Source organism: Mytilus galloprovincialis, chromosome 1, assembly GCF_965363235.1.
Source record: "Mytilus galloprovincialis chromosome 1, xbMytGall1.hap1.1, whole genome shotgun sequence".
Taxonomy (NCBI): domain Eukaryota; kingdom Metazoa; phylum Mollusca; class Bivalvia; order Mytilida; family Mytilidae; genus Mytilus; species Mytilus galloprovincialis.
Genome location: NC_134838.1, coordinates 102,863,350 through 102,891,088, shown reverse-complemented (window position 1 = coordinate 102,891,088; position 27,739 = coordinate 102,863,350). Strand labels below are relative to the sequence as shown.

Sequence of the window (27,739 nt, the reverse complement as noted above, 5' to 3'; positions counted from 1 at the left end):
TGTGAGACATTAAGGAAGTAGCAGCTTCAGCGTACAATATAAAAATAACATACATTAAAACTGGTAGACATGATGATCTTCACTTTGAATGTGTTCGTAATATACCTGAATGTTAATATTCTCTGGGCAGCAGACCTATTACGGAATCCTGACTTTGAGCGTCGAAATAGAATTAATCCTTGGGTGTGCCAGGGTTGTCAAGCATCAGTTGAAGATACCAGCTATCATGGCGATCGAAGTGTCGAGGTGACAAATAGGTATAATTTATATGTGAGAAAAACATGCTAGTCTCTGATGAAATGAAAATCATTTTGTACGATTTCTTTAGAATGTTTACTGTTCCTGCATGTACAACATCTTCGGACACATATATTGGATGTCCAGCTGTATTAAGAGATGACTGATGTTCCTTTTTTTAAATAATACTGCAATAAGAATGTCAAAGAGAACCAAAAATGAAAATAGCAATAAACAGTGTGTACCTGTTCGCGTTTCAAATAATTTATCTTCAAGTAGTAATGCTAAATCTTACCTATTTTTTTTTTTATCAAATAATGTATAGGACTATAGACATATGCCGTTTAATCAAATATATGTGTACAAATGTTAATAAGGTAAATAAGCACCAAATTAACTATGGTAAGTCTTGGTGCATGTTCAACAAAATCAAAAACTATATATTTGATAGTTATATAATTGCTAATTGTTTACGTTACAGGCTTAAGATTTACTCAGGACTGGTCCAGTCTTTCAATGTAGAGGGTGGAAAACATATAAAATGCAGGGCCTTCATCAAGCTTTTGAATTTGCCCCACGGTAAAATGTCGGCAAAGGTAACAATGATGAGTATTTTTACTACGGATGGTAAGTTTTGATAGCGAAAGTATTATTCAACAATTTGTACCATGCTTTATCTTTTTTTTTTTAGCTATAAATACTTATTTGCCGGACTTCGATGCAATATTCGAATGCGTTTAACTTATTTCTCATCTTTTCATAATGTGCGACTTTGCACTGTCGGGATGATATTCAATTTACAAATTCAAAATCAATGTATACTTATGTATCCTTGGTGTATTTGCCTGTCCCGAGGAAGGAGCAGGCTGTAATTTAGTGGTTGTCGTTAACTTTGTTTATGTGTTACATATTTGTTTTTCGTTCACTTTTTGTACATAAATTAGGCCGTTAGTTTTCTCGTTTTAATTGTTTTACATTGTCATTTTGGGGCCTTTTATAGCTGACTGTGCAGTATGGACTTTGCTCATTGTCGAAGGCCGTACGGTGACTTATAGTTGTTAATTTCTGTATTATGTTGGTCTCTTGTGGAGAGTTGTCTCATTGGCAATCATACCATATCTTCTATTTGTATAATTAATAATGCAAACAAGTTAAGATTATACCTTTAAATCGTTTTATTTGTATTTTGTATTATTTTTAGTTTTTCTTTACCAATTCAAATTTGTTATCTATAAAAAGTATACACAAATTATGTATATGCAATTTTTAAAGATTAGATGCAGGACGTCAAGGATTTGTATAGTGTCTCACTATACAAATCCTTGAGGACGTCAAACAGAACGAACTACAGTAGTTTTTATTCTTATTCATAATATTTTAAATTTATAAAAACAAGAGGTTTATTTTACCCGTGCCTTGCAAAATCCATGATTTGCTAATGGAAACTCCCAAAATACTTTATACCTAATAAATTAAAGGGGCAATTGGCTGTCAAATTCATGTTCACCGATTTGACTCAAAATCTAACATTTTATTTTATAACATACTAAAACCTGCAGCCAATTATGAACAGAGTAAAATTATCAATTTATTAGGTCTTTGCTCGATTACATGTATTATTGTTTCGTATGAATTTTAGTCTAGACACCATCTTATCAACTAATCGAGTTGACCTCCAAAGACTGTCGACGGTCTATATAAGCGATATAAACATAAATATAGATAAAAAGATAGCTAACTCGTGCAATTGGATTTTTCAAGGTCTGTTTTATATCATATTTTAGGTTAAAGATATGTTAACCATCGTTTTCAGTTGCATAAGAGTTTTTGTAGATCGAATCAGTCAACTAAATTATTTACCTTTGTTTCACTTTCAAAGTTGAAATTCTTTTCCTTTTAACAACTGCACACGCATAATGCGTAATCCATCTTTAGCTGAGGGATTAAACTGAAGGTCAAATGAATACGAATTCAATGAGGCCTAATTTTTCATTTGCAAGTAAATAATTTATCATCGATGTTTCTTAGGTTTATTTTGACGAAATTGAACCATACTGGCTGCTGAAAACGAATTACTATTTTACTTTTTCGATTTCATTAAATAATTTTACAAAAAAAACATTTTTTTTTAATTTATATGACTCGTAGCTAGTTCCCCCTAAATAAAAGGCATTATATGGAAAATATTTTGCAAAATTGTCATAATGTTAGGTTGGTTTTTTTTTAAAGTACATCATGTTGAGAAAGATTTTGTGAATGTTTAAAGGGAAACTTCGCAAAAAAATCAAAAATTGATATTATGTCCATTCTGTATAAAAATGCTCAAATTTATAGATATTAAAGTTTTATTCCACTAGATAAGAGATCACCATCCATTTTAAATTCTCTGCGTTCCGCCATTTTGTCATCTCCTCCGATTAAAAATCACGATATGTCTATAAACCACAAAGGACCAAAACTACAGTAACCGATGTAGTCGTAATTGCGTGTCGATATCTTGTCAATCGTACGGTTGTTTTATCTGACTAACTAACTTCATACGGAAAATGTTCTTATTTTTTTTTTTTAAATAACCATAGTCTGTTATTTTTAAACTGTTAATATTGGAATTAGTTAAAAAGTCAAAGTTAAAATCATAAATAAGTGTTCCGTGAAAATTGTTTTCGAAAATCTAATTCGTTCATAATTCTTTAAAGTAATAAACGTTATTCAAATAAATTCGGACCTTCCCTCATCTAATCACCAGCATGGCTAAAGGTATTACTCCCAAAGGTATTGTGAGGGGTGTGAGGTGACACGTCCAGGTATTCAAGCGATTTCCTGTCGGGCTTGCAAGTTCATGCATCGTTTCACTTCTGTAGGTATTGATCAGTGTACACGACCGATAACTTATAACTTTCCATTTTGAAGTATCAAGTGTATAATATACATCTCTGTCTTGCGTGTCCGAAAGGGATATAATATATTAGTCATTACTAAACTCATACGCTTGTTTATAAATAACATTTCTGGTGTAAAGAATATTATTTATAAAAATATAAATAATACCAGAGACATATGTCTCTGATAATACCCACAAAAAAAAAAGATTTGATGAAATAAAAATCTATTTACATATTTTTTCCAAGGGATAATTTGGGAAAATGTAATATATACTCGTTGTCAATAGTAAAGGACAGATTGGAACATATCAGAAATATTGATTTAAAAAAATGTACGTACTTGTCGACGCTTCGTTTATACGCCTGGATAGAAAGTTACGGAACTATAGCGCAATTTAAAATATATACATGTATACATTGAACATAAGAAAGAAACATACATTTTGTGTAAATTGGGGTAAAAGTTTTGTAAATAGACTAGTCAGTATGTAGTCATCGAATTCGATAGACTATCATATACCAAAAGAAGAAGAGAACCAATTTGATTTAAATACAGGTCGATATATAACTTCCTTTGGTTCATCGATCATTAGATTGTTCTCGAATAAAGGAAGAAATTCGTCATCATCACAATTGTTCCGACATTCATGTAATATATATGCAACTGGACGTACACTAATAATCCCCAAGGGATGTGAATATTTTCTTGGAAAACTATTGAATATTAAAGTTACAAATCAATTTCTGGATTTATTTTCTTTCTTGATATTCAATGACAGCAATTTAAAGAATAAACTGCTTGTCCGCTTTACGGATATTCTTGCCAGTTGAACACTTATAATTACATTCAAAAATAGGAAAATATGACATTAAATTCGTTGTCTTTTTTTTTTAAACATCGTTGGTCAAATAGCTAAAGTATTATACGTTGTGAGACGAAGACTATTTTAATAAGGACGTTCCCGATTATGAATAAAGGAGCAGGTCCGGTAAGGACCGATTTTGGCCTCAAATTTCAGGTTCATCTGACGAAAGATTTTGACCTCTTGTTAAACACTTTAAGAAGATCTTGTTTGTTAGAAGGGAATCCAATTTGTATTCTTTTTTATTACAAAATTATTTAACATATTGTAAGAAATAATTTATGAAATAACGACTATGTGGTATGTGCTTTACTCGTACATGTATGTGCATTACTCACTGTTGAAGGCCGTAGGGTAACTTATAGTTATTAATTTCTGTGTCATTTTGTCTCTTGTGAATAGTTGTCTCATCGCCAACCCTACCACATCTTTTTTGATATTGGTTGCATGTAGTAAAAATTTATTATCGTATTGAACTCGTTTTTCTCCCGAAATATATTGCTCAAACGTGTTCTTCATATGGTAATAAACTTTGAAAATGAACCATAGCATACGCAAAAGAAATAAACTTTGTCTATATACTTCTGTTTATTAAATAAGTAATTTTTGAAATAATGACTACGTGATATGTGCCTAACTCACTGTTGAAGGCCGTAGAGTAACTTGTAGTTATTAATTTAAAAATATGTACAAAACACATTAAAGATAATGTATCCGACCACCTGCAAAATTTATTAATTTAAAATATGTACAAAACACATTAAAGATAATGTATCCGACCACCTGAAAAATAAAATTGGTTCCAACGACAAAGAACGCTACGAAGTATTAAATTCAATTTTTGGTGCTACTGGACTTATCACAGCCCAAGATCATGATGAGTTCAACGAAAAAGCAGCAAACATATCTGTCTCTTACCGAAATTTCGACACGTACTTTCAAAAACTTAAAGAGCGATTGTACGAATATGCATCACGTAATCAGCTTCAGCATGTTGATTTATGGACAAATTACAATTGTGAATCAATAAATCATGTGTTCAAAACGGCGATTAACTGGAAACCAAAAAGCATACCAGAACATGTTAAAATTCTCCACGAACTAGTCAAGCTGGAGTTTGCCGACTTAAGACGAGCACTGTACAGCCAAGGCAATTACCTGCTATTTGGATACTATAAGCGCCACCAATTATTGTATCAATGCTGGCTTACAAAATCAGCTGACCAAAAAGATCGTCTTTTTCATAAACTTATGAAAGACAGTGACAAGTCAAGATTGACTGCAGAAAAAGAAAAAAACTGTGACAAGTACTCTGTACGACTTTACCATGCCATTACCCCCAAAGACTTGCCAAGAAACCATGCCAGACAAAAAGACCTAGGGTTGCCCGAACACAGCCGCGATTTTGAACATTTAAATGTCTTATATTCAGTGCTATGAAATGTAATGTAAATATCTGTATATATATGCAGGTATATATATATATATATATATATATAAATGTGAATTAAAATATTTAAAAGAAATATATATATTCTGTCATTTATTAATATGAACATCAAATTAAACAGCCTTCATTAGATATAATATGTTGTTCTAGAGACAAATATTTTATTTACAAAAAATAATTACAAAATACACTTGAGAAAAAAATACTTCTTCATTCTGAAGAAAAACCCCACATTGATAGTATTTCAACAACAATTCATTTATTAGTATCCAATTTTACCAATCTTGTCCATTAAACACAACAAATAGCATGATTCCCGTGTAATCAGTTATGTAATTTGACACGTGTCAAACGGTTCATTGATTTTCGGCACATCAAAGAAATACGGGCACGTGTCTAAATAATGTTGAATATCTTATTTATCTATGATTATTTTTCTACAAAAATTGAAATTTATGCATTAAATATCATTCTCTACCATAATATGAAAAGAAATTACATGTAACAGCACCCCATCTAGTCCTTAGTGGCATGTTATAAGTCCTTAGTGCACTAAGGACTCCTTAGCGGTGCGATTGCACCGACGCACCTCCCCTTCCGACGGCCTTGAAAATTAAAAAAAATACTTTACAAGACATCTTAAATTTTTTAGAGGATTAAATATTCAGCGTACAATGCTGAAGTCAGGTTAAATAGCTGTACATGACATAAGACCGTACATTGGTTTGAGCTCGTCAGTAATTTTACATTTTTGGCACCGAGACCCAGTATCAAGTATTGTATTGGAATTATGCTATAATAATGTTATAGTAGTCTCAATAAAATTTTAAAAGTTTGGAGATACTTATTGTGGAGGAATTATAAACTGAGATTTATCTCTTTTGAAAAAGTTTTTTTAAATGCTTTTTTCAAACGCATATTATTAGTTTATTTTGGGTTTTTACCTAACTTGACCAACGTTCAAAAACTTGTCTTCTTGTAATACCGGTAATTACCGGGGTATTGTAAAAGTGACATATTCGGGTATTCTAACGGTCGACTTCATGGCAGGTTTGTGTAATTTAATACACAATGAACAAGGTCAATGAATCACGTGCGTGATCGCGAGTGAACCAGGTGTGCACAGGTAAAATTGATAAAATATACCATACCAATTTAAAACTGTCCGTGCCCGTGTACAGAATTTAACAAAAAAGAGTGGTTATAAGAATAGGTATGTATAGACCAAATCCCCATGTTATCTAATTTCAATTTTACTTTTATTTATATTTCAGCACCTATTCTTCCGTTTTATATACAATTTTTGGTCCCGTTATTTTTTAATCAGTTCGTCCCATTTATACCCCCATATATGTGACTTCAGAAAACAGTGCTATATTTCAAAACTAATGTGGAATAAGAATCTCTATTAGTAAACTTCGGACTATACAAATGCAGAATATTCTGTGCAAGTTTGCCTTCGTCTAACGAGATAAGAGAACTGGAAAAAAACTGTCATATAAAAACAAGCACGCTCAAATCAAAAGAGAAAAAAATAAGTGAAAAAAATTTAAGTGAATCAGCAAAATTAACAACATTTGATATCGAGTGTATTAGTAATATTTTTTGTGTTTTTATAGTATAGCTCCTTCCATTATAATCAATATTATTTCATAAGATTAACCCTTCCGACCTCACTAAAATCTGAGACTATGTGTTATAGTAGTATCAGCTAAAATCTAATGTCAAACGCTAGAAGTAAAAATGAAATACAGGTACACCTTTCGTTTGGTCATGGCTTTTAAATGTCTAAATTTAAGTGTTCCCGTACATATTTTGCCTATTTAGGACAATTAAAATGATTTTGTCAAACTAGTTCTATTTTCCCTTTTTATAAAACATAAATAAATGATAGAAGTGTATATCATTTCATTCCAACATTACAACTAAATTTAATTTCCAGACTTTACCCGGATCATTTCTTAGTTTTGAAACTTATTTGAATTCAAATAAAACAGAATCACCAAATATAATTAAATAATTCCACGGCGATTCACTTGTATTTGTCAACACCTTGAAAATGTATTTTAAATTTGTGTATTAAACGCGACCATCTCCTGTCGTATAATCCACTTATCCGAATAGACAGTCACACCTGGCACGGTGTGCCCCAGAGGCCAAGCTTATTACCGATCTGCAAATAACATTTCACCTTTATACAGAGGATTTCTTTTTGTCGAGTATCAAGTATCGAGTAACAAAAAGTGAGTATCGAGCTATAAAAAGTGAGTATCGAGTTACAAAAAGCGAGTAGCGAGTAACAAAAAGTGAGTAGCGAGTTATAAAAAGTGAGTATCGAGTTATAAAAAGTGAGTAGCGAGTAACAAAAAGTGAGTAGCGAGTTATAAAAAGTGAGTAGCGAGTTATAAACAGTGAGTAGCGAGTAACAAAAAGTGAGTAGCGAGTTATAAAAAGTGAGTAGCGAGTAACAAAAACCGAGTATCGAGTTATAAAAAGTGAGTAGCGAGTAACAAAAAGCGAGTATCGAGTTATAAAAAGTGAGTATCGAGTTATAAAAAGTGAGTAGCGAGTAACAAAAGGTACTTATCATTTTTATATCAGCGCATCATAGTTCATTGCAAAGGATATTCATTTTAATTCATTAATTTAAATTAATATATTTTGTTTGCCATTTTGAAAGAACTAATGTTAAAGTAATATACTAAAATACATATCATTCTTATAAATGCAGTACGACTGTGCAAGACCCCCATGTGTGTTTAAGTTTGCTTCGCCCATTTCGTTGTGTCACAGCCAACTACCTTACTCCTAGATGATCATGTGTCTATATTAAACTATAAACAGAGACATCTTTATTAAAATAGTACGTCAGCTTGAAATTTCCAATTAGTATAAAAAAATAATGAAAATAATAGTGAAAACCTATCTGTAAAATACACCTTTTCTTTAGGCAGCAACCATTTGATTTTCTGGGGGGGGCTATGGTTTTTTTTGGAAAAAAAAGTTTGTTTCCAGTTTTTGGAGAAAAAAATAATTTGTTTTTGATTCTGAGAAAAAAAAATTGTTAGTTTCACCCTCAGCTGCCACTATATGTAATGCTAAAATTGAAAGAAAAAAATTGTTTTTGACTTGTCGCGAAAAAAATAGATTGTTTTTCGCCGCAGGCGAAAAAAAAAATTTGTCCAGAAAAAAAAACCATAGCCCCCCCCAAAAAATCAAATGGTTGCCGCCTTACAATTAAGGAACTGAAAATAGATACAAGGAAAGAATTTTACTTTTCAAATTAAATTTTGAATTTGTAAACTTATGACAAAGTTTATAATATGTTATCCTCAATTGGAACTTTAAATAGTAATTTTTGGATTCAAAACCTATGACTGTAATTTTTGCTCTAGTAATGATATAGGTGATGAATTTCATTACTTGTTCCATTGTGAAAGAATACTTTTATAACCATACCATAACGCTTGTTTGGAGATGAATTAAAATTGAGAATGGAAATGGGGAATGTGTCAAAGAGACAACAACCCGACCAAAGAACAGACAACAGCAGAAGGTCACAAACAGGTCTTCAATGCAGAGCGAAATTCCCAGACCAGGAGGCGTCCTTCAGCTGGCCCATAAACAAATATCTATACTACATGAACTAGTTCATTGCTAATGAACACCATACTCAACTCCTAATTGTACACAAGAAACAAAAATTAAAAATAATACAAGTCTAATTAGTATTCTTCTTGACATGCTAGTGCTTTGTATTGGAAAACGAAACAACATAACTCCGGGGAGGACTGAGGCTATAATTTCAATTTGTATATTGGTGTTTGAATAAAAGATTTTTCATAATTACACTTTGTATTTTTATGAATAAATTTACAAATTAGCTAATTATGGGAATATTTATCAAAACGTTAAGCAATAATCCAGGAAACATACACTATATCTGTATTAGTTTTGTTAAAAAATGCATATTAATATTGGTAGTAAGGACCTACATGTAGTTCTTAATTGAGATCCTCATCAGATATCCCTGGCCATATATTTTTCTTTTTGTCATATAAAGAAATGCTCGAATTTAATATGTACGTACGGGAAACAATGAACATTATCCCCAGACAAAAAAAAAATGATTCTAAATACATAGATATAGGAAAATGTGGTATATGAGTGCAATGAGACAGACTCTCCATCCAAGTAACAATTTATAGAGGAAAATCATTGTAGGTAAAAAAAAAAAACAGCCTTCAACACGGAGCCTTGGTTCACACCGAACAACAAGCTACACGTTCATAAAAGATGAATTTTATTACAAAGGATAATCATCATGAATTATACTGGAATTGTCCTTTGACCTCACTGATATTAATATGTTTATGTGTTGATCTGTGATGGGTATATATGTTAATGAAATCCTTCACCGAATACGGGACCACACTATTACTAGTGGTAGACCCTAATGTTCAACAGTCTTCAATTTCTACCAAATATGGGTAAAAAAAAAAAATGCTAACATTCCAATTTTCAATAACAGTTAACAGCAAATATATTATCACAAAAACAGATAACAAAAACCCTAATAGTCCAATAACAGCTAACAATGAATAAGACAATAACAGCTAACAGCAAATATATTTTCAGAATAACAGATAACAAAGAATCAATTTGGCCCATAACAGCATAACAGTTAAACCCCTTGCTCCCCTCTTTGGTTGCCAATGAGACATATCTCCATCCATGACAGTACAGCCTTCAACATGGAGCATTGGCTTGTGCCGCAAAGTAAGCTGTAATCCCCCAACTTCACATGTAAAACAATTCAGATGAGATTAAACAACACCCAGATTTAAATACGAAATCATCAATGTTAAAACATGTATACATGTATATGAATTACAGTAACAAGAGACAAAAAAAATCATAGATTTCTTACTTGGAACAGGTAAGTTAGGAAACCGTATATATATTTAGGGAGGTTAAAAGTATGTGCAGGATCTGTCCTTTTCCTCTAACATAGGACAGTGGCATTACCGGTACAGCACAACATAAGAACAACCAAGTAAAACTCTGAAGAGAACAGCTTTTAAGTTTTAACTCATCGGGTCGATACTAAGCAAACTATAAACAAATAATCAGGTTAGATGACGAAATAAAAACATTTATCCTGATTTAGAGTAATTTATAAATAAAGTAAAAAGACTATCCTTTGCAATGAATTCATATAAAATAGCAAGGTATCAAATTGTATTGAAAGCCTTCAGAATTAGTAAGTAATGAAAAGGGAAACAAACCATGAGATGATCATTCGTTGAAAAACCAAAAATATAAATGGTAGCTTTTGTTACTCGATACTCACTTTTTATAACTCGATACTCGCTTTTTGTTACTCGCTACTCACTTTTTATAACTCGCTACTCGCTTTTTGTTACTCGCTACTCACTTTTTATAACTCGATACTCACTTTTTATAACTCGATACTTGCTTTTTGTTACTCGCTACTCACTTTTATAACTCGATACTCGCTTTTTATAACTCGCTACTCACTTTTTGTTACTTGCTCCTCACTTTTTATAACTCGATACTCGCTTTTTGTTACTCGCTACTCACTTTTTATAACTCGATACTCACCTTTCATAACTTGATACTCGCTTTTTGCAACTTGATACTTGCTACTCGACTAAAAGTAAATCTCCTTTATACAGGCCTTTCACAGGTATTGTCGGGGAATAATAGGTAGTAAGAGGTCAATAAGCGTAAATCAACCTATATATATATATATTGTCTTAACAGTTTAAGTTGTATACTTTTATTTATTCACTTTATCAGTCTGAAAAAGCATATATTAAAGCAAAAAAAATAATAATAATTTCTAGTGCTGTCTGCAAAAATAAATCGAAATATATACGGTAAATATAGAAAATTTATCTCATGAATGTGTACAACTACACGTCTGTGCGATTTATTTTCTTATTATCGGATGGTTATAAGATATAGCATTAGTCATCGGCGCGCTTACGATTACGTTAAAATATGATTAAAAACCAAGACTTTTAATGATTGTATTTTAAATCCCGGTGTCCTATAGCCATTCTTCCCCCATGCCAATTTTTCCGGGGGGAAAATCTGGATCGATCCAATATTTCCCCCCGGAAAAATTGGCATGATCCAACTTTTCCCCCTCAGCGCTATAGGGGGAAAACGAGGATCAGGCCAATTTTTCCCCCTTTGTGGCAAGAGAAGCTAGTTTTTCTCCCTTGTAATATAACGTCGGCGACGTCAGTTAAAAATATTTATCCTAGTAAAAGAATATTATCTTTTTTTTTATTAGTTTTGCGGTACCAAAGCTTCATCGTATTCATATATATTTGATATGTCTTCATAAATATGTGTACGTGCATGTTAAATTTATATACACGAATCAGATTCTGATGTGATGATCACATTCATTCTCTTTCGTTAACCCTTGGCATTTGACCAGTTCTGGTCAGTTTGAAGATTTCCCCTGAACAGACGTTTTTGATGTTTCCGACATGCTATGGTGCAAAGACTTTACATGATAAATCATGTTTGTACCACAAAGTAAAAGAACCCGTCAAAGACATGGATAGAGAAAAATACGCATCGACTTAAAGCTTTCATTCAGGAAAAGTCCGATACGGATGAAACTTCATCAAATCTAAAGAAGATATGTATTCCCTCTCCACCCAGCATGAGAGACGTGGAAGTACATGAACTCTCCCCATTAGTGTTAGCCGTACAAGATCTACAAATATATCCCGCCTGCCCTTAAGGTGCATTTGATCTATCACGTGACGATCCAGCACGAATGATACAAATATCCACTTGAGTTAAACTGACGTGGTTATAGAGCTTTCTTAGGGAGCTACCATTTGATTTTTATGGGGGGGGGGGGGCTAGGATGAAAAATTTTGTCCTGCATTTTTTTTTAGCTGTAATCTCTGTCCTGCCTTTTTATTTTTCACTCTGTTTGGTCCTGCTTTTTTTTTTTTAGTTTATCCTGACTTTTTTTTACCTAAATTGTCGTCCTGACTTTTTTTTTTTGGCAATTGTCTCATCCTGCCTTTTTTTTTTTACTCAAAACTCCTGTTCTGCCTATTTTTTTCAAATTTCATTTTGACATTATTGAAGTACGTTAGTCTAAATTTAACGACAAGATTCACTTTTATTTTTATTTATTACAATACACTTTCAGCAAATTGTCAAAGTGGAATATCGAGATTTGCTAAAAAATGATGCTACAATGTAGTGTTATCTCCTCCGACATGCTGGTATCAATAATCATATGCTAACCTATCGTACGTCCCGAAATCCTAAATATATCTCAAGAAAAATCCAATTTAATAAGTGTCGTTGCATGCACGATAATTGTTCGAAATTCCAGGACTATTATTTAAAAATGTCAAAATAAAGGATCCCTAAAACGAGTCTTACGTTTGATTCGTCAAGCATACGTACCTTTCGTCAATTTGTAAGAAAGCTCTAGTAAGTAGTTAAAGCCCACCGTACGGCCTCCAACAATGAAAAACCCATTTAGTCGGTTATTAAATGCCCATTCCATTAAAATTTTTTAAAAAATCAAACAAAACTAACGGCCTAATTGATAGCAAAATAACTAACGAAAAGGCTTAACCGACATGAACTATGAACAACAAGCAATGTACTACATGTTCCTGGCTTTGTAATGGGCATTGGCATATAACCAATGTGGTGGCCATACGCTCAATCCGCCCTAATGAACCCAACCTAGGACAGCACATCTAAAGAAAAAACTGTAAAATACCAGTTGCCATTGACTTCCCTAAAAATGTTGGTACGGTGCACTTTAATCACTTACATAAAACAATTGACAAATAGCACTGAAATAGAAATACTCGCAGCTACCGAAAGCTATTTCTAGTAAAATCTTATCGACATATATACAGACATGCAGTTGAGAATGTAGAAAGACTAGGAGACAAAGAGAAAGACAAGTTAGTTGGCATATAGACAGACTGATTAACCTGTAGATGAACTTGTGTTTATATAAAAGAACTAACATTTTTGTATATATTATATATATATATAAACCTTTTTCTAACACTGTTTGGTTTAATTTTCAGACGTGAATATATACATACAGTGAAATCTTTAATATAGGGGGAAAGATTGGCATGGGGGAAACGTGACTATACGTATACGTATTGTCAAATTTCCGAGGGGGAAGAATAGCAATGATCCAAAATTTCCCCGGGGGAAATATTGGCTCATGCCAGTCTTTCCCCCGGGGGAAAAACTGGCATGGGGGAAGAATGGCTATATAACACCGGCATGCAAAAACCAGGAGAAAACGTCACGACCTATAGGAAGTAGTCAATATTTTTTCATTAATTATTGAATTTCTCCTTTATCACTGCACATATAGCAACAAAACTTTTGGGAATGTTAGCGGCAATAAGTGAAATTAGGCATTAAGCTTAAATCCTAGGCAATAAGCTAACGCCTAGGCAGTAAGTCTATTGCCTAAATGATGTTAGGCATTAGTCTTAAATCCTAGGATTTAAGCTTAAATCCTGAAAAATATGTGCAGGCATTAAGCTTAATGCCTAAAGTATAAATGCGAGTAAATAAAAGACATTTATTCATTTAAATAAAAATATATTTGTTACATAATAACATTATGAGAACTAGGTTTATCGAAATTAAACTGTCCTGTGATTGGTCCTGTAAAATTATATTCTTAAGACAAAAATTATGATAAAGTAAGGACCAACTTACGACATGTCTCAGCATGCACATCGAAGCTATCTTAGCTTTACCTTTGAGGATTATCTTAGCTAGGATGTTCTAAGCGCTGTCCGACTTTGTTTTGGCGTAAAAGAAAATAGCAAATAAAAAAATTGAAATATTGTATCAAATTTAACGAAGAACTTGAATTTAAAAAGCGATTTATTATTAGAAAATACTTATTTAAAATTTAAGGGTAATAAATAATTTTGATATTATAATTGTACATTTAAACTATTTGAAACAAAAAAAAATAAGTTAAAAAAAATATATAACTACGTTTTATATTAGAATTGAATTGTAAATAGTTAATATAATCGTACATCTCTTATATAGATACTGAGTACTTCAAATATTTTATTTTATTACTGCAAAAGAAAAAAAATAATATTGTACTGATGCCAAACTACAGTGCCCAATTTCATCCTAAATATATATAAAAAAAAAAGAAGATGAGGTATGATTGCCAATGAGACAACTGTCCACAAGAGACCGCAAATAGAAACACTAATAAAATATGTTATTTGTATTTAAACGCTTCAAATAATAATCTAAAAATATGAAAACTTAATAGAAATTTGTGTCGAATTCATTTTGATATCACAAGTTCGGGAACTGTGAACAAAGAAAACTTACTTATCCAATAAAAAAATTGGAAAATGGTGTGAGCAAACAATCATATCTTAATGTTTCCTACTTTTGTGCAGTTCTAACCACCTCGACTAGTGAAGTGTACAAATTTTCAAATAAATATTATAATTATTCTATAGAATCGCCCCCTTTTTTTAATTGGATACAATCGCTTTTTTTTTCATTCTAAATCTTTTTAATATTTTGTTAAACTGTTAGAATTTTGGTCATATTAACTTATTTCTAGATCTTACTTTGCTGATCATTTTTGCTGTTTACAGTTTATCTTTATCTATAATAATATTCAAGATAATGACCAAAAACTGCAAAATTTCCTTAAAATTAACAATTAAGTGGCAGCAACCCAACAATGGTTTGTTTGATTCATCTGAAAATTTCAGGGCTGATAGATCTTGACCTAATGAACATTTTTACACCATGTCAGATTTGCTCTAAATGCTTTCGTTTTTGAGATATAAGCCAAAAAACTGCATTTGACCCCTATGTTCTATTTTAAGTAACGGCGGCCATATTTTTTGACGGATCAAAAATCAAAGCACACACTTTGTGCATGATAATCGAAGGAACAATCATGCTAAGTTTCATCCAAATCCATTCAGTAGTTTCAGAGGAGAAGATTTTTTAAAGTTAGCAAATATGATGAACAAATTGTGAAAAATTGTCATTAAAGGACAATAACCCCTTAAGGGGTCAATTGACAATTTTGGTCATATAAAACTTATTTGTAGATCTTACTTTGCTGATCATTTTTGCTGTTTACAGTTTATCTTTATCTATAATAATATTCAAGATAATGACCAAAAACTGCAAAATTTCCTTAAAATTACCAATTAAGTGGCAGCAACCCAACAATGGTTTGTTTGATTCATCTGAAAATTTCAGGGCTGATAGATCTTGACCTAATGAACATTTTTACCCCATGTCAGATTTGCTCTAAATGCTTTCGGTTTTGAGATATAAGCCAAAAACTGCATTTGACCCCTATGTTCTATTTTAAGTAACGGCGGCCATGTTTTTTGACGGATCAAAAATCGAAGCACACACTTTGTGCAGGATAATCTAAGGAACAATCATGCTAAGTTTCATTCAAATCCATTCAGTAGTTTCAGAGGAGAAGATGTTTGAAAAATTGTTAACGACGACAGACGACGACGACAGACGCCAAGTGATGAGAAAAGCTCACATGGCCTTTTAGAAAAAAAAACCACACTTCTCAGAACTATGTCTAATTCACTTTGACTTACTGATATGCAAACCTAAAAACAAACAGAAAAATATATCATAAAATAGTGATTGAAAGATTCATAACACTTTGAAAGGATAATTCACACGTGTTACATGGGGAGCATGTTTGTTTACAAATAATAATGTCACGTGATCACGCAGACCTCACATACGTTGCATCGCCCTTACAATCCACTAAAACATAACCCATTATCATGCAAACATGCAACGTGAATGTGATTGGTTATCAAATAATACAGAAATAATGCATGTACAGTTTATGAAGAAATTAGTTCATCGATTTTCACTTTTGACACGAACAGGTCGGGTTGACATTTCTGTCATCGGGGATAATATTGAGGTAAATTGGATAAAACTGACCGTCAAAAAGGTCTAGAGAAGCACATCAGTAGAACCTTAACATTAATAAGTAAAACTTACCAAAATTTCTCTAATTAATAAACTATATAACTGAAATTTCACAAAGATAACGGTAAATAATTTTGATGATGGTGATGATGCTGGTTAAATTGGCGCGAAATAATATTCTTACTCCTATTGCTTTAAGTAAAAAAAAATGTATAGAATTGAATTTGACTAAAGTTGAGCATAAAAAAACGTGAATATGCAAAAGCCTGGTAATATATTAATGATAAAGTGTGTATAAATTTCCGTAAACGGATTTACCCGTATACTTCACTAAGAATTACATTTGAGCGCAAGGAGATCTTTATCATGTTTATTTGTGAATTGGTTTATATAACGGAATTTTTTGCGTTGCTTTTTTAAATCATTGAGGCCATCTATTTTTATTACGGGTTTCCACATCTTTAAATCTGAATTATAGAAAAAATGGAATGTTGTTAGCAGAATCAAAACAGAAATGATGAACACTGCAACATTTTCAGCAAAACATAAATAGGATGGAGGATCTGTGTATTCACATTATTTGTAAAACTCTCCTTATTCCTGTGAAGCGTGTGCTTTACATTGAGGCTTTCTATGCTTATCATCGACGCCACAGTACTTCAACCAATCAGGCAACGTTTATTTGGGGCATTCGACCTATGTTAACTCCGATTTTGGAATTTTTTAATCGAAATTATAGAAAAATGGAATGTTGTTAGTACATATAAAATAGAAAAAGATGAATACTATTAGCTAAAGCAAGTTTAGATGGGGTTCTGTGTATTTACATTGTTTGTACAACTCTCCTTACTGATGCCATATTTTGGAATTTCCGTGACCTAAATGGTTCGCGAAAATTAATATTTTTATATATAGTATAGTAAAAATAACTAATTAAACATACTTTTGAAGATCTGTCAAAGGAATGTATATTAATACATGTAATATTAGAAATATTATTAAGAAACGACTTTATATCAAGAATAAATCACTAAATATGCATACATTCCAGAGTTTACTTATTGCCTAAAATTATGTTCGACAATAGGATGAATAATCATCATCAAATTTCAGGAAATAAGCTTAATGGCGTTAGCTTATTGCCTAGGATTTAAGCTTAATGCCTAATTTCACTTATTGCCGCCAACATATATATTATGTCATAATGAACATATTTAAACCATAAGTAAAAAATCGCAAATTTTCCCTTTAAACAGTTTCGTATTTTTTTTCTCAAACAGACAGAATAACAAACGAATGGGACAGTCGGATACACCCCCGTTCCCTCCGAACGAAATCACTTTATCCTAACGCTTCAGAAAGCTGGAATGTATCATGAAGAATAACATTATGTAAGAGTTACAAATAATGGATGACAACTGTCATCTAGAAAACTTGGTAAAAGTGAATAATTCAACAGAAATACATTATAAACTTCGCCCACGTTAAACATGGTATTTTTTGCGCAGACTGAATCTGAGTTCCCGACGTTTTGAATTACACTTGTACGTTTACAAGCATTTAAGATATTAGTAGGAAGTAATATAATTCCGTTTTCTAAAGCGGTGATGTATATTGAGGGGGAATTCCGTTGTTCACCCTTCGTTCGTTTATTCCTGAACCGCTTACAATAATTTTGTAGAACTTCACAGTATCTTTCACACTGGATTCATTGTTTCTGATACGTATGTTTTATTGTGGGGTCCACCTAGAATACGAGGGACTGAACTTATCACTCTATGAGCTTTCCTCGCAATACCTCTACTTTCTGTAATAAATATGTACAGGAAAAATTGTCTACTGATGTTTAATGAACTAAAATTTTAATTGAAGGAATAACCAAATATGAAGTTATTGGTGTAAATAAATATTTTCAACCAAAATACGGATGGACTGAAATTGGTGGAGATTTACTTATTCCTCAAGGTAATGTCCCTCAATTTTGTTTAAATTTAAAGTTTAAAGCATATTGTCTGTGTAAAAATATCTTAGACACGTTTTTCCTTTTGTATTGTCATATAGTATTTTCCGATTTTTATTATACGCCCGTCAAAATTTTGATGGGACGTATTATGGTATACAAATGTCCGGTGTCCGTCCGTCTGTCTGTCCGTCCGTCCGTCTGTCTGTCTGTCCGGCGTAAACATGTCGCACCGTAACTTGAGAACGACTTATCTAAATTTCATGACACTTAATATAGTTGTTTCTTATGATGGTCAAATGATCTGTATACTTTTTGGTGAAAATAAGATTTAAACTTTTTGAGTTACGGCACTTTGTAACTAAAACAGGGGTGGTTTTTTTCACATGTCGCACCGTATCTCAAAAACGATTCTTGATTATTGCTTAAAACTTTACACACTTCTTAGTTATATTAATCTTAATATCTTTATACTTTTTGGAGATGATTCAAAATTTCATTTTTGAGGATGAGTATTTTGTAAAAAAAGGGGGAGGGGTTTTTTACATGTCGCGCCGTATCTCAAAAACGATTTATGATTATTGCTTGAAACTTTACAAACTTCTTTGTTATATTAATCTTAAGATCTGTATACTTTTTTATGATGATTCAAAATTTCATTTTTGAGTTATTGAGTATTTTGTAAAAAAGGGGAAGGGTTTTTTTACATGTCGCGCCATATCTCAAAAACAATTTATGATTATTGCTTGAAACTGTACACACTTCTTTGTTATATTAATCTAAAGATCTGTATACTTTTTGGTTTGATTCAAAATTTTATTTTAGTGATATTTAGTTTTTTGTAAAAAAAAAAAAAAAAACAGGGTGGGGGGGGGGGGGGGGGTCACATGTCCCGCCGTGTCTCAAAAACAATAAATGGTTATTGCTTAAAACTTTCTCAGAAACTATTTATGATTATTGCATAAAACTTCCACACAAGACGTCGGGCGTAGCATGCGCTCATGGCACAGCTGTTTATTACATATATTATATGATTCGTTTTGAATTGGGCTTAATTTCCTCTTTCTACTGAATTGATTCAATTGGTTGAATACCACATCAACAATTTTCTATTTAAACAATATTATTAATTTAACGTTTGCTATTTCTTGTACAGCTATTATTTACATAGAATAAAAGTGACTAGACAGTTGACCAAAAAAGGGGCTGGGCCAATCCACTCTGTATATAAATAACTGGCTGTGAACTGTTATAGAATTCATTAACTACTCAATGTATATACATTATGTAACAGGAACATCACGTGTAAAAATCTCAATTCGAGTAGACGATCCTTCAGTGAATTATCTCCTGGATTATTCAAGCTGCCAATACATAAATCATGACGTTAACTGGAAAACTAAGGCAAACCAAAGAATAAATAACATTCGAAAGGGATCGCTTACCATAAGGTAAAAATTACACACTATGTAAATCGTTCAATACCACCTTCTTTTTTCACAAAATTACACGACAATAACAGACGATTGCAATGTTTGCGATACTGTCAATATTAATCTGGAAAAAAAAACATTTCTTAATGAAACGCAATTAGTAAATATAGACAACATAAATCAATTGAGACAAAACAAGGTAACGGACAATAACTTAGGGAATCACATAAACTAAAAAATAATTGATCGGATGCATCTCCTGCTATTCATGCATCATCATTCATACGAAATCGCGCAATGTATTTGTTAGGCGCTCTAGACCACTCGACCACATTTGCATATATACAAATATTATTTTAATGGTCGTATTGTTACTTTGTCACACAAGATGAATCTATATATTATTAAATGTGTTTTGCATACACACTTTAGCCGTATGAAGGATAGTTGCCTGGATTTCCTTACGTACAGAAGGCTAGAAAGTTTATCAGTACATGTAATTGACTTCGCAAACAAATATTTTCTTTAATAACATCAGCATTTTTTTCAACAAATACCTCAGTGTTTATGTTTCTTTTTAAATTTTCTTATTTTTTCAGCCTTGCATCCAGTGAGCCGTTCAGTACAAGTGGTATAACTGTCCAGGTATTATCAACTTATGACCCTTTAAATATTCAACACTTAGCAATATGTTACAGAAATATATCAACTTAATTAAAAAAAAATTGAAACATTGTCTTTTAAATTGTGACTGTCAATAAGATATAAATAATTTCAAACTGATAGTACAAGTGTACAACTGTCTTTTCATACATGTATATATATGTTTAATATTTATTTTTGAAAATATGAATAGCATTTATGTTGCTGTCAGAACACTAATTGAATGTGTTTTTATTTTGTTAAAAGATAAAACAGACAAAGAGTAAGTTTGCCTTTGGAACCGCTATAAAAGCAGCCTTGATCACAGATACTAGTAGTACATATAAAGCTTACCAGGACTTCGTGTATAACAACTTTGAATGGGCTGTTACAGAAAATGCATTGAAATGGAAACTCATGGAAAAAACAATGGTGAGCATCAATAAATCAATCACGATCACGTGGTAATTCAGAATTGTAATTCAGAACCATCATCAAAAAATCCTTGTACATGAAAATGCTTTTCATATACTACACTTACATATTCCTTGTCGGCTGAAATATGGCTTTAAATGGAATTTTTTTAATATTATATACACCGGGAAAAAAGTATTGCAACACTAATATTGAAAACAATGTAAGAAGACATGTTTGTAGAATGTATATAATTTGGGTTTTATCATTAGAGCTCATAGAAGAACCAATGTTTGGGAAAAAAAATAGTCCTACAAAATTTGCATTTTTTGTGTAAAGTGCGAAAAACTATTTTCGTACAGCTCTTCTGTCCTATCCATTTAGGTAAGTTAAAACCATGAATTCAATTCTTAACCATAAACGGATTAAAAATATTTGGTAAAACCAAAATTATACACGTTCTACAATCATGCCATTTTACATTGTTTTCAATAGAAGTGTTGCAAAACTTTTTTCCAGGTGTATATAAAGATTACTGAGTTTTGTCTTAGGACTATAGACATTCGATGTAAGGCAACACTTTAATTTCAGCTTATATTTTTAGAGAATTTGATTCAGTTTGTAAATAACTTCTGACCAAATATGATAGATGTTTCAACAAGAATTGTAATAAAAACCAAAGATGAGAATCACGAACCACAAGTAAAACTAAAGCTCCACTTAGCATAAGCAGTTCATATTGTATGGGCATATATAAATGATAGCTTTGTGTTTATACTTTACCAAAGTGTAATTTATATGAATAGCTTATTTCAGTCAGTTTGCTTTGAAAATGTCATAAGTGCAAAATTAACTGTATAGTATAAATATGAAAAACGTTGTTAAATAAACTGAAGTTGTAGTCTAACATCGTCTGATGGATAATTGTCTCTTTTGCAAAATCTACTCATCTGTTATATTTTATTTAACCAAGTTGTCTTTGTTGTCTGGTTTTTATACAATTCTATATCTTATCGTAATGTTTTGTTTATTAGTAAATTATGTTACATGTAGACGGGATAAAGTTATAAATCTTTTACTGTCATGTCAGTAAAAAGTTCCATAAATCAATTGCATTTCAAAATTAAAACAATCAGTAAAATTTGGACAGATCACTTGCTAAAACAATTAATATAATAGTTAAACAGTTAAATAAAATACAGAAAGTAACTCTGAATTTTCCATGTATGTGCATCCAATAATTTTGACACTATTTACAAAACCAACTTTATATTCCAGGGTACCGCTAATTATGCCAAAGGTGTTGATGCCGTCAACGTTTTGAAAGCCCATGGGTAAATTTCTTTTCATTTTGTTAAAGACAAATAACACATGTGCAGTATATACAAAGTTAACTGCTAGTAGTCTGTTGTTATTTATGTATTATTGTCATTTTGTTTATTTTCTTTGGTTACATCTTCTGACACCAGACTCGGACTTCTCTTGAACTGAATTTTAATGTGCGTATTGTTATGCGTTTACTTTTCTACATTGGTTAGAGGTATAGGGGAAGGGTTGAGATCTCACAAACATGTTTAACCCCGCCGCATTTTTGCGCCTGTCCCAAGTCAGGAGCCTCTGGCCTTTGTTAGTCTTGTATTATTTTAATTTTAGTTTCTTGTGTACAATTTGGAAATTAGTTAGCGTTCATTATCACTGGACCAGTATATATTTGTTTAGGGGCCAGCTGAAGGACGCCTCCGGGTGCGGGAATTTCTCGCTACATTGAAGACCTGTTGGTGACCCTCTGCTGTTGTTTTTTATTAGGTCGGGTTGTTGTCTCTTTGACACATTCCCCAATTCCATTCTCAATTTTAAAAGTTATAGTCAAGCAGAAATTCCGGATGACACGTGATCACAATAAAATTTCGACGGTGAAGAGGGATACAAAGACCATTCGGTGGAATTAAAAAAAAATAAGAACATGAAAATATACGTTACTGTTCATGCTTATAATATGTATCAACAATTTGTTTATTTGTAGTATGAAAGTTAGGGGACATAACATGTTTTGGGGTGTTGATGGTCATTCTCCAGCCTGGTTGGATGGTTTGTCATCTACTGAAATACTGCAACAAATGCACATGAGAGTTAATGGAATGATAGCTCATACATATGGACTGTAAGTTGATACTTTTGTTTATTTACAAACTTAACTCAGTTTCCGCATCACGGTAAACCATAAGGTGAGGAACTAAGCAAAAATTCTTCTTTGAATGAATAATTTGAATGAATAATAAAAAAATATGAACTGATTATAGCTGATTGGGAAGGTTTCCACGCCCAAAATGTTACAATATACTGATAGCCTTTATATCCCGGCTAGTCTCGTCTACAAAGTATCGTAGACTTATAGTTTTGTCACTTACCGCGTCCGTCCCAAATATTTGAAATGGTTTCACCGTTTATTTATCAACGGATTCCAGCTAGACTTTTTATTATTTTATGCAGGATGTAGATTATATAAAAAGGTTTCAATATTTACAGAAAATTGATTTCCTTCTTCACTTTTCCTTCTAGAATAATGAAAGTATACAGTGTAATAAACTATTATAAAGTATGCATCTTTTCGAGATTTTGTTTTCTTTAAACCTTCTACATACGACTGGATATCAAAATTTGTCATTCTTCGTTAAAAACTACACATGAAGGATACATTTTTGGTCGGTTGACTTCGTTTGCAGTTTTAAGGTAGAACTTTTATATTATACTATCCAGTTTTGAATGAAAATATGCTGCAATTATCACATCAGTTTTTTTTTCAATTTTGTCAGAGATATTGTCTCATCTATCTTGAGAAATTTTGCCTCTGATGTCAATCTCGCATTTCTTCGTTCGTTACTCTGCGCTGATTCACAGTTTCGACTTAGTGTAAGTTTTGTCATGTGCTACTTGATTTGCCATTAAAAAAAGTAAATTGTATCACAGCCTGATACTGCATTCAAAGAAGAAGAACGTCTTCACAAACTTCTACTGTCACTAGGCGTATTTTTGTGTGAAAGTTGTAATTTTTTTAATAATTTATCAGGATATAATTAGAGGAAAACTATCGTCGAATAACTTAGCTCACATTTTAATTTCAAAGACTTGTTTATTTAATTACAGGTTAGAACATTGGGATGTGAACAACGAAAATTTACACGGAGATTATTTTGAACAAACAACTGGACATTCAGACATCACCAGGGAAATGTTCAACTGGATGCATTCATTAGAACCGAATGTTAAGCTGTTTCTGAATGACTTTAATGTTGTGAATTCTCATCTTTATACGACGGTTTGTAGAGTAATCTAATGTTGAATATTGCTATGTTGATTCCGAACGTTAATTATTTTGCACGTTTTTACATTTGATTTTTAATTGATATGTCAGTATTTCTTAAAATACTTAATAATATCAAAACCAAGCTTAAGATAGATATAAAAAATAAAAAGTTCAGATCACATCCAGTATAGATCATATACAATTTTCATTTAAATGGGAAAAAACTTTGATGGATCGAAATGATGAAGAATTCTGCCAGCCTTGTAATTTAAAATTATGTTTAATATACTTTTCAACATGTCCATTTTTTTTATGACAGAATGTAAGAATTATCCATCAGTTTATTTTTATTTCAACAGGCTTACAAAATTCAAGGAAGAAAATTCAAATACGGTGGTATTCCAATATACGGGATGGGAGTTCAAAGTCATTTTAAAACTAGCCAGATAGATATGAATGTTCTTAAGGTAAATCATATATATAAATGAAGGAGTCGTGGATTTATACAATAATGAGACAGCAAACTAATTATACAAACTATTACAATGCATTTAGAGGCACATGCAAAGCATATCAATTTACCAAAAAATACATTTCAGTTTTTTTTTTTATTAAACATGGTAATGTCGTATATTTTAAGATGAAAAATAGTACAAAAAAAGGATTCACTTTTCAAGCTTCTCGTCTAATATTACGGCGTTGCAATCTTCAGTAATTTGCTTTATACAATGGTATACATAAACAATCAATTAAGAGTAGGAATCCTAAGACGAACGTCTGAGTACTACTTTCGACTGAAAGAGAGAAATAGAAAAAAGGCAATAGTAGTATACCGCTGTTCGAAATTCATAAATCGATTGAGGAAAAAAAAACAAATCCGGGTTACAAACTAAAACTGAGGGAAACACATCAAATATAAGAGAACTACGACACAACAGAAACACACCATTTTAGAAATGTAACACACACAGAAACGAACTATAATATAACAATAGCCATATTTCTGACTTAGTACAGGCCATTTTATGAAAAAAAAATGGTTGGTTGAACCTATCTTTGTGGCATGCCCAACCTCCCACTTTTATGGCAATAAAATGGCAATAAATATGACATTAAAATGAAAACATTACATGGCAGGACTACAATCCAAATAAATGGGAGGACATATAGGACAGAGAAACACACGAATAATAGCTAACAGAAGGTATCAGGTTTAAAATACATGTGTAATACGCCAGATACGCGGCGGGTTATGTCCTCACAAGACTAACCAGTGACGTTCAGATGAAAACAGTTCGAAAGCCAAATAAGATATCCAACCTAAGCATGTATCAAGTTATAATGAGATTCATGTTTGCTACTACTTATTCTTTAAGTTTCTGAACCAACTGCAGAGATATTATACAGTGTATATTTGTCATAATTAGACTATCGACCCGTCTGTAATAGTAGCGTTATATAGTATTTATTATAGTCATTCAATAATGGATAAATCAGATAGGATGAAGGTCAACTATATTTCAATGTATACATTTAACAGAAACTTTCTTTCAAATAAAAAGAAAACAATTTAGTTTTATATTTATACTTTTAACGATGTTATGTCGAAGCAAACATGTATAATACATTTTTTCTTACAAAAAGTTTCACGTAACGACAAACAGGATTTTTTTCTACATGTTTAATATGTACTTTCAGCAATCTTCATATAATTAAACCTTAAATATATGAATGAAAGTGAAGTAATGTCTTCGATCTGACATACACGAAAGACACAAAATACACAAGTAATCACGTTTCCCTATATCAGATTATTACAAACTGTTGTAAAACAATAATCAATGAAATATCCGTTTGTATATTTGAATTTTAACATTTGTAACTTTTTAAAATGGTATATAAATTTATTCAATTTCATGTATTCTCCTCAAAATAAACTAGATAATATCGTTTTCACTATCTAATCTTAATTAATTTGTGTTTTTATGTTTGTTTTTGTCGATACATTTGGACACTATTTTTGGGGAAGAAAAACATACCGATTGATTTGATCTTGAAGACAGAAAAGTGACACACAAAAATGTGTGTCCTTATTTATTTTTAATGGATACTAGATTTTGAAAACATATTTGTAGATGATACGACATAATAGTTCGGCTGCTAATGAACTGTCTTATTTCTTTTAGTATAGATTAGACAAAATTTCACAGAGTGGACTTCCGATATGGATTACAGAATTAAGTATTTTAGAATCTAATGATGTTGATAAAGCTTCAGCGCTAGACGATGTAATGACATTGTATTTTAGCCATCCTGCAGTCGAAGGAGTCCTCCTTTGGGGATTTTGGGATGGTGCTATAAATAAACAACTGAACGCTTTAGCAACAGGAGACAATGTTACGGTAAATTAAAGATATATTTATATAATAAATTACCCTATATTTAAAAAAATCAATATTCTATATTCAAGGTATGGAAGTTGAAACCTTTTAAGTATGGAAGTTTATAAGAGAAACATTCGGATATTTGAAAAGAGAGGCGAAAGATACCAAAGGGACATTCAAACTCATTAGTCGAAAACGCACTGACAATGCCATGGCTACAAAAGAAAAAGACAAACAATCAAACAATGGTACACAAAATACAATATTGAAAACTAAGGACTGAGCAATCAATTCATTACGATTTCACCATAGATGTAATTACATCTATGATTTCACTAACAATATCTTTCTCATTACTAATTTTAGCCAAATGCAGCTGGCATTAAATGGATGGAACTATTTCATCAAAGATTCAGGACTAATGAATTATATTCTTTTGATGGTTTGACTTCAATTGATACAAGAGTATTTCTGGGTGAACATGAGTTGTTAATAAAACACAACGGGAACGTTATACATACAGAAACTATATACGTAGATCAAGGCGGAAAAACTGCTACTGTTCATTTACAAGGCTCAGGTTTGTAAAGAAATCATTTATTTATATTTATGGAGAAAACCTTAAAGTGCATCCTCAAGGCTCAGCTTTAAAAAAAAAATATTTCATTATTATAAGCAAGAAAAACAGAAATAAGGCTCATGTTTGTACAGCGACCAATTATTGATATAATGATATGGAAAACTGCTACTGTAGATCTACACTACTTTATACTATCCAAAATGTTGAGAAGTTGTAAATGAATTAAACAATACAAACACTATTACATATTTGAAAAAGCTTGTTCCTGCCTCATTCGATTTTGATTCTAGAAAATTTTGCTCACTTTATACGGTATCGTTTCATTTTTAACTTTGGTTAAGTAACTCTCTTTGTACCTTCCCTTTTGAAACTAATTATCTTGTAACCCTTTAATTAACAAATTACAAATTTTTATTTCAGGTAGCAGCTTTCATGTATCACATGTTGACTTGGAATGATAAATAAGGAGTATTGGTCTACAAATCATCAAACTGATATTATAAATTAACAAGATTATTATCTAAAAAAATATGTATTCCTGAATTCAGTAATAAACTACACCCTT

The 27,739-nt window shown here is 31.7% G+C and overlaps 1 protein-coding gene across 1 annotated transcript; it reads left to right on the top strand.

Moving 5' to 3' along the window:
• LOC143047865 (anti-sigma-I factor RsgI6-like) lies at positions 1-27,739 on the top strand. The gene is made up of 13 exons (XM_076221176.1): positions 1-257; positions 719-864; positions 18,330-18,422; positions 19,712-19,868; positions 20,450-20,495; positions 20,760-20,924; positions 22,185-22,240; positions 22,930-23,067; positions 24,051-24,222; positions 24,570-24,677; positions 26,397-26,612; positions 26,961-27,174; positions 27,595-27,739. The coding sequence occupies exons 1-13, from the start codon at positions 70-72 to the stop codon at positions 27,630-27,632; spliced, it is 1,737 nt and encodes a 578-aa protein (XP_076077291.1). The 5' UTR covers positions 1-69; the 3' UTR covers positions 27,633-27,739.

Bases quoted from the DNA above. Each gene is read 5' to 3' on its own strand.
- LOC143047865 (XM_076221176.1), top strand. From the start codon at position 70: ATGATGATCTTCACTTTGAATGTGTTCGTAATATACCTGAATGTTAAT. The intron at 865-18,329 runs GTAAGTTTTGAT...TTTTAATTGAAG, and splicing joins GAGTATTTTTACTACGGATG to GAATAACCAAATATGAAGTT. The intron at 20,925-22,184 runs GTGAGCATCAAT...TTTATATTCCAG, and splicing joins AACTCATGGAAAAAACAATG to GGTACCGCTAATTATGCCAA.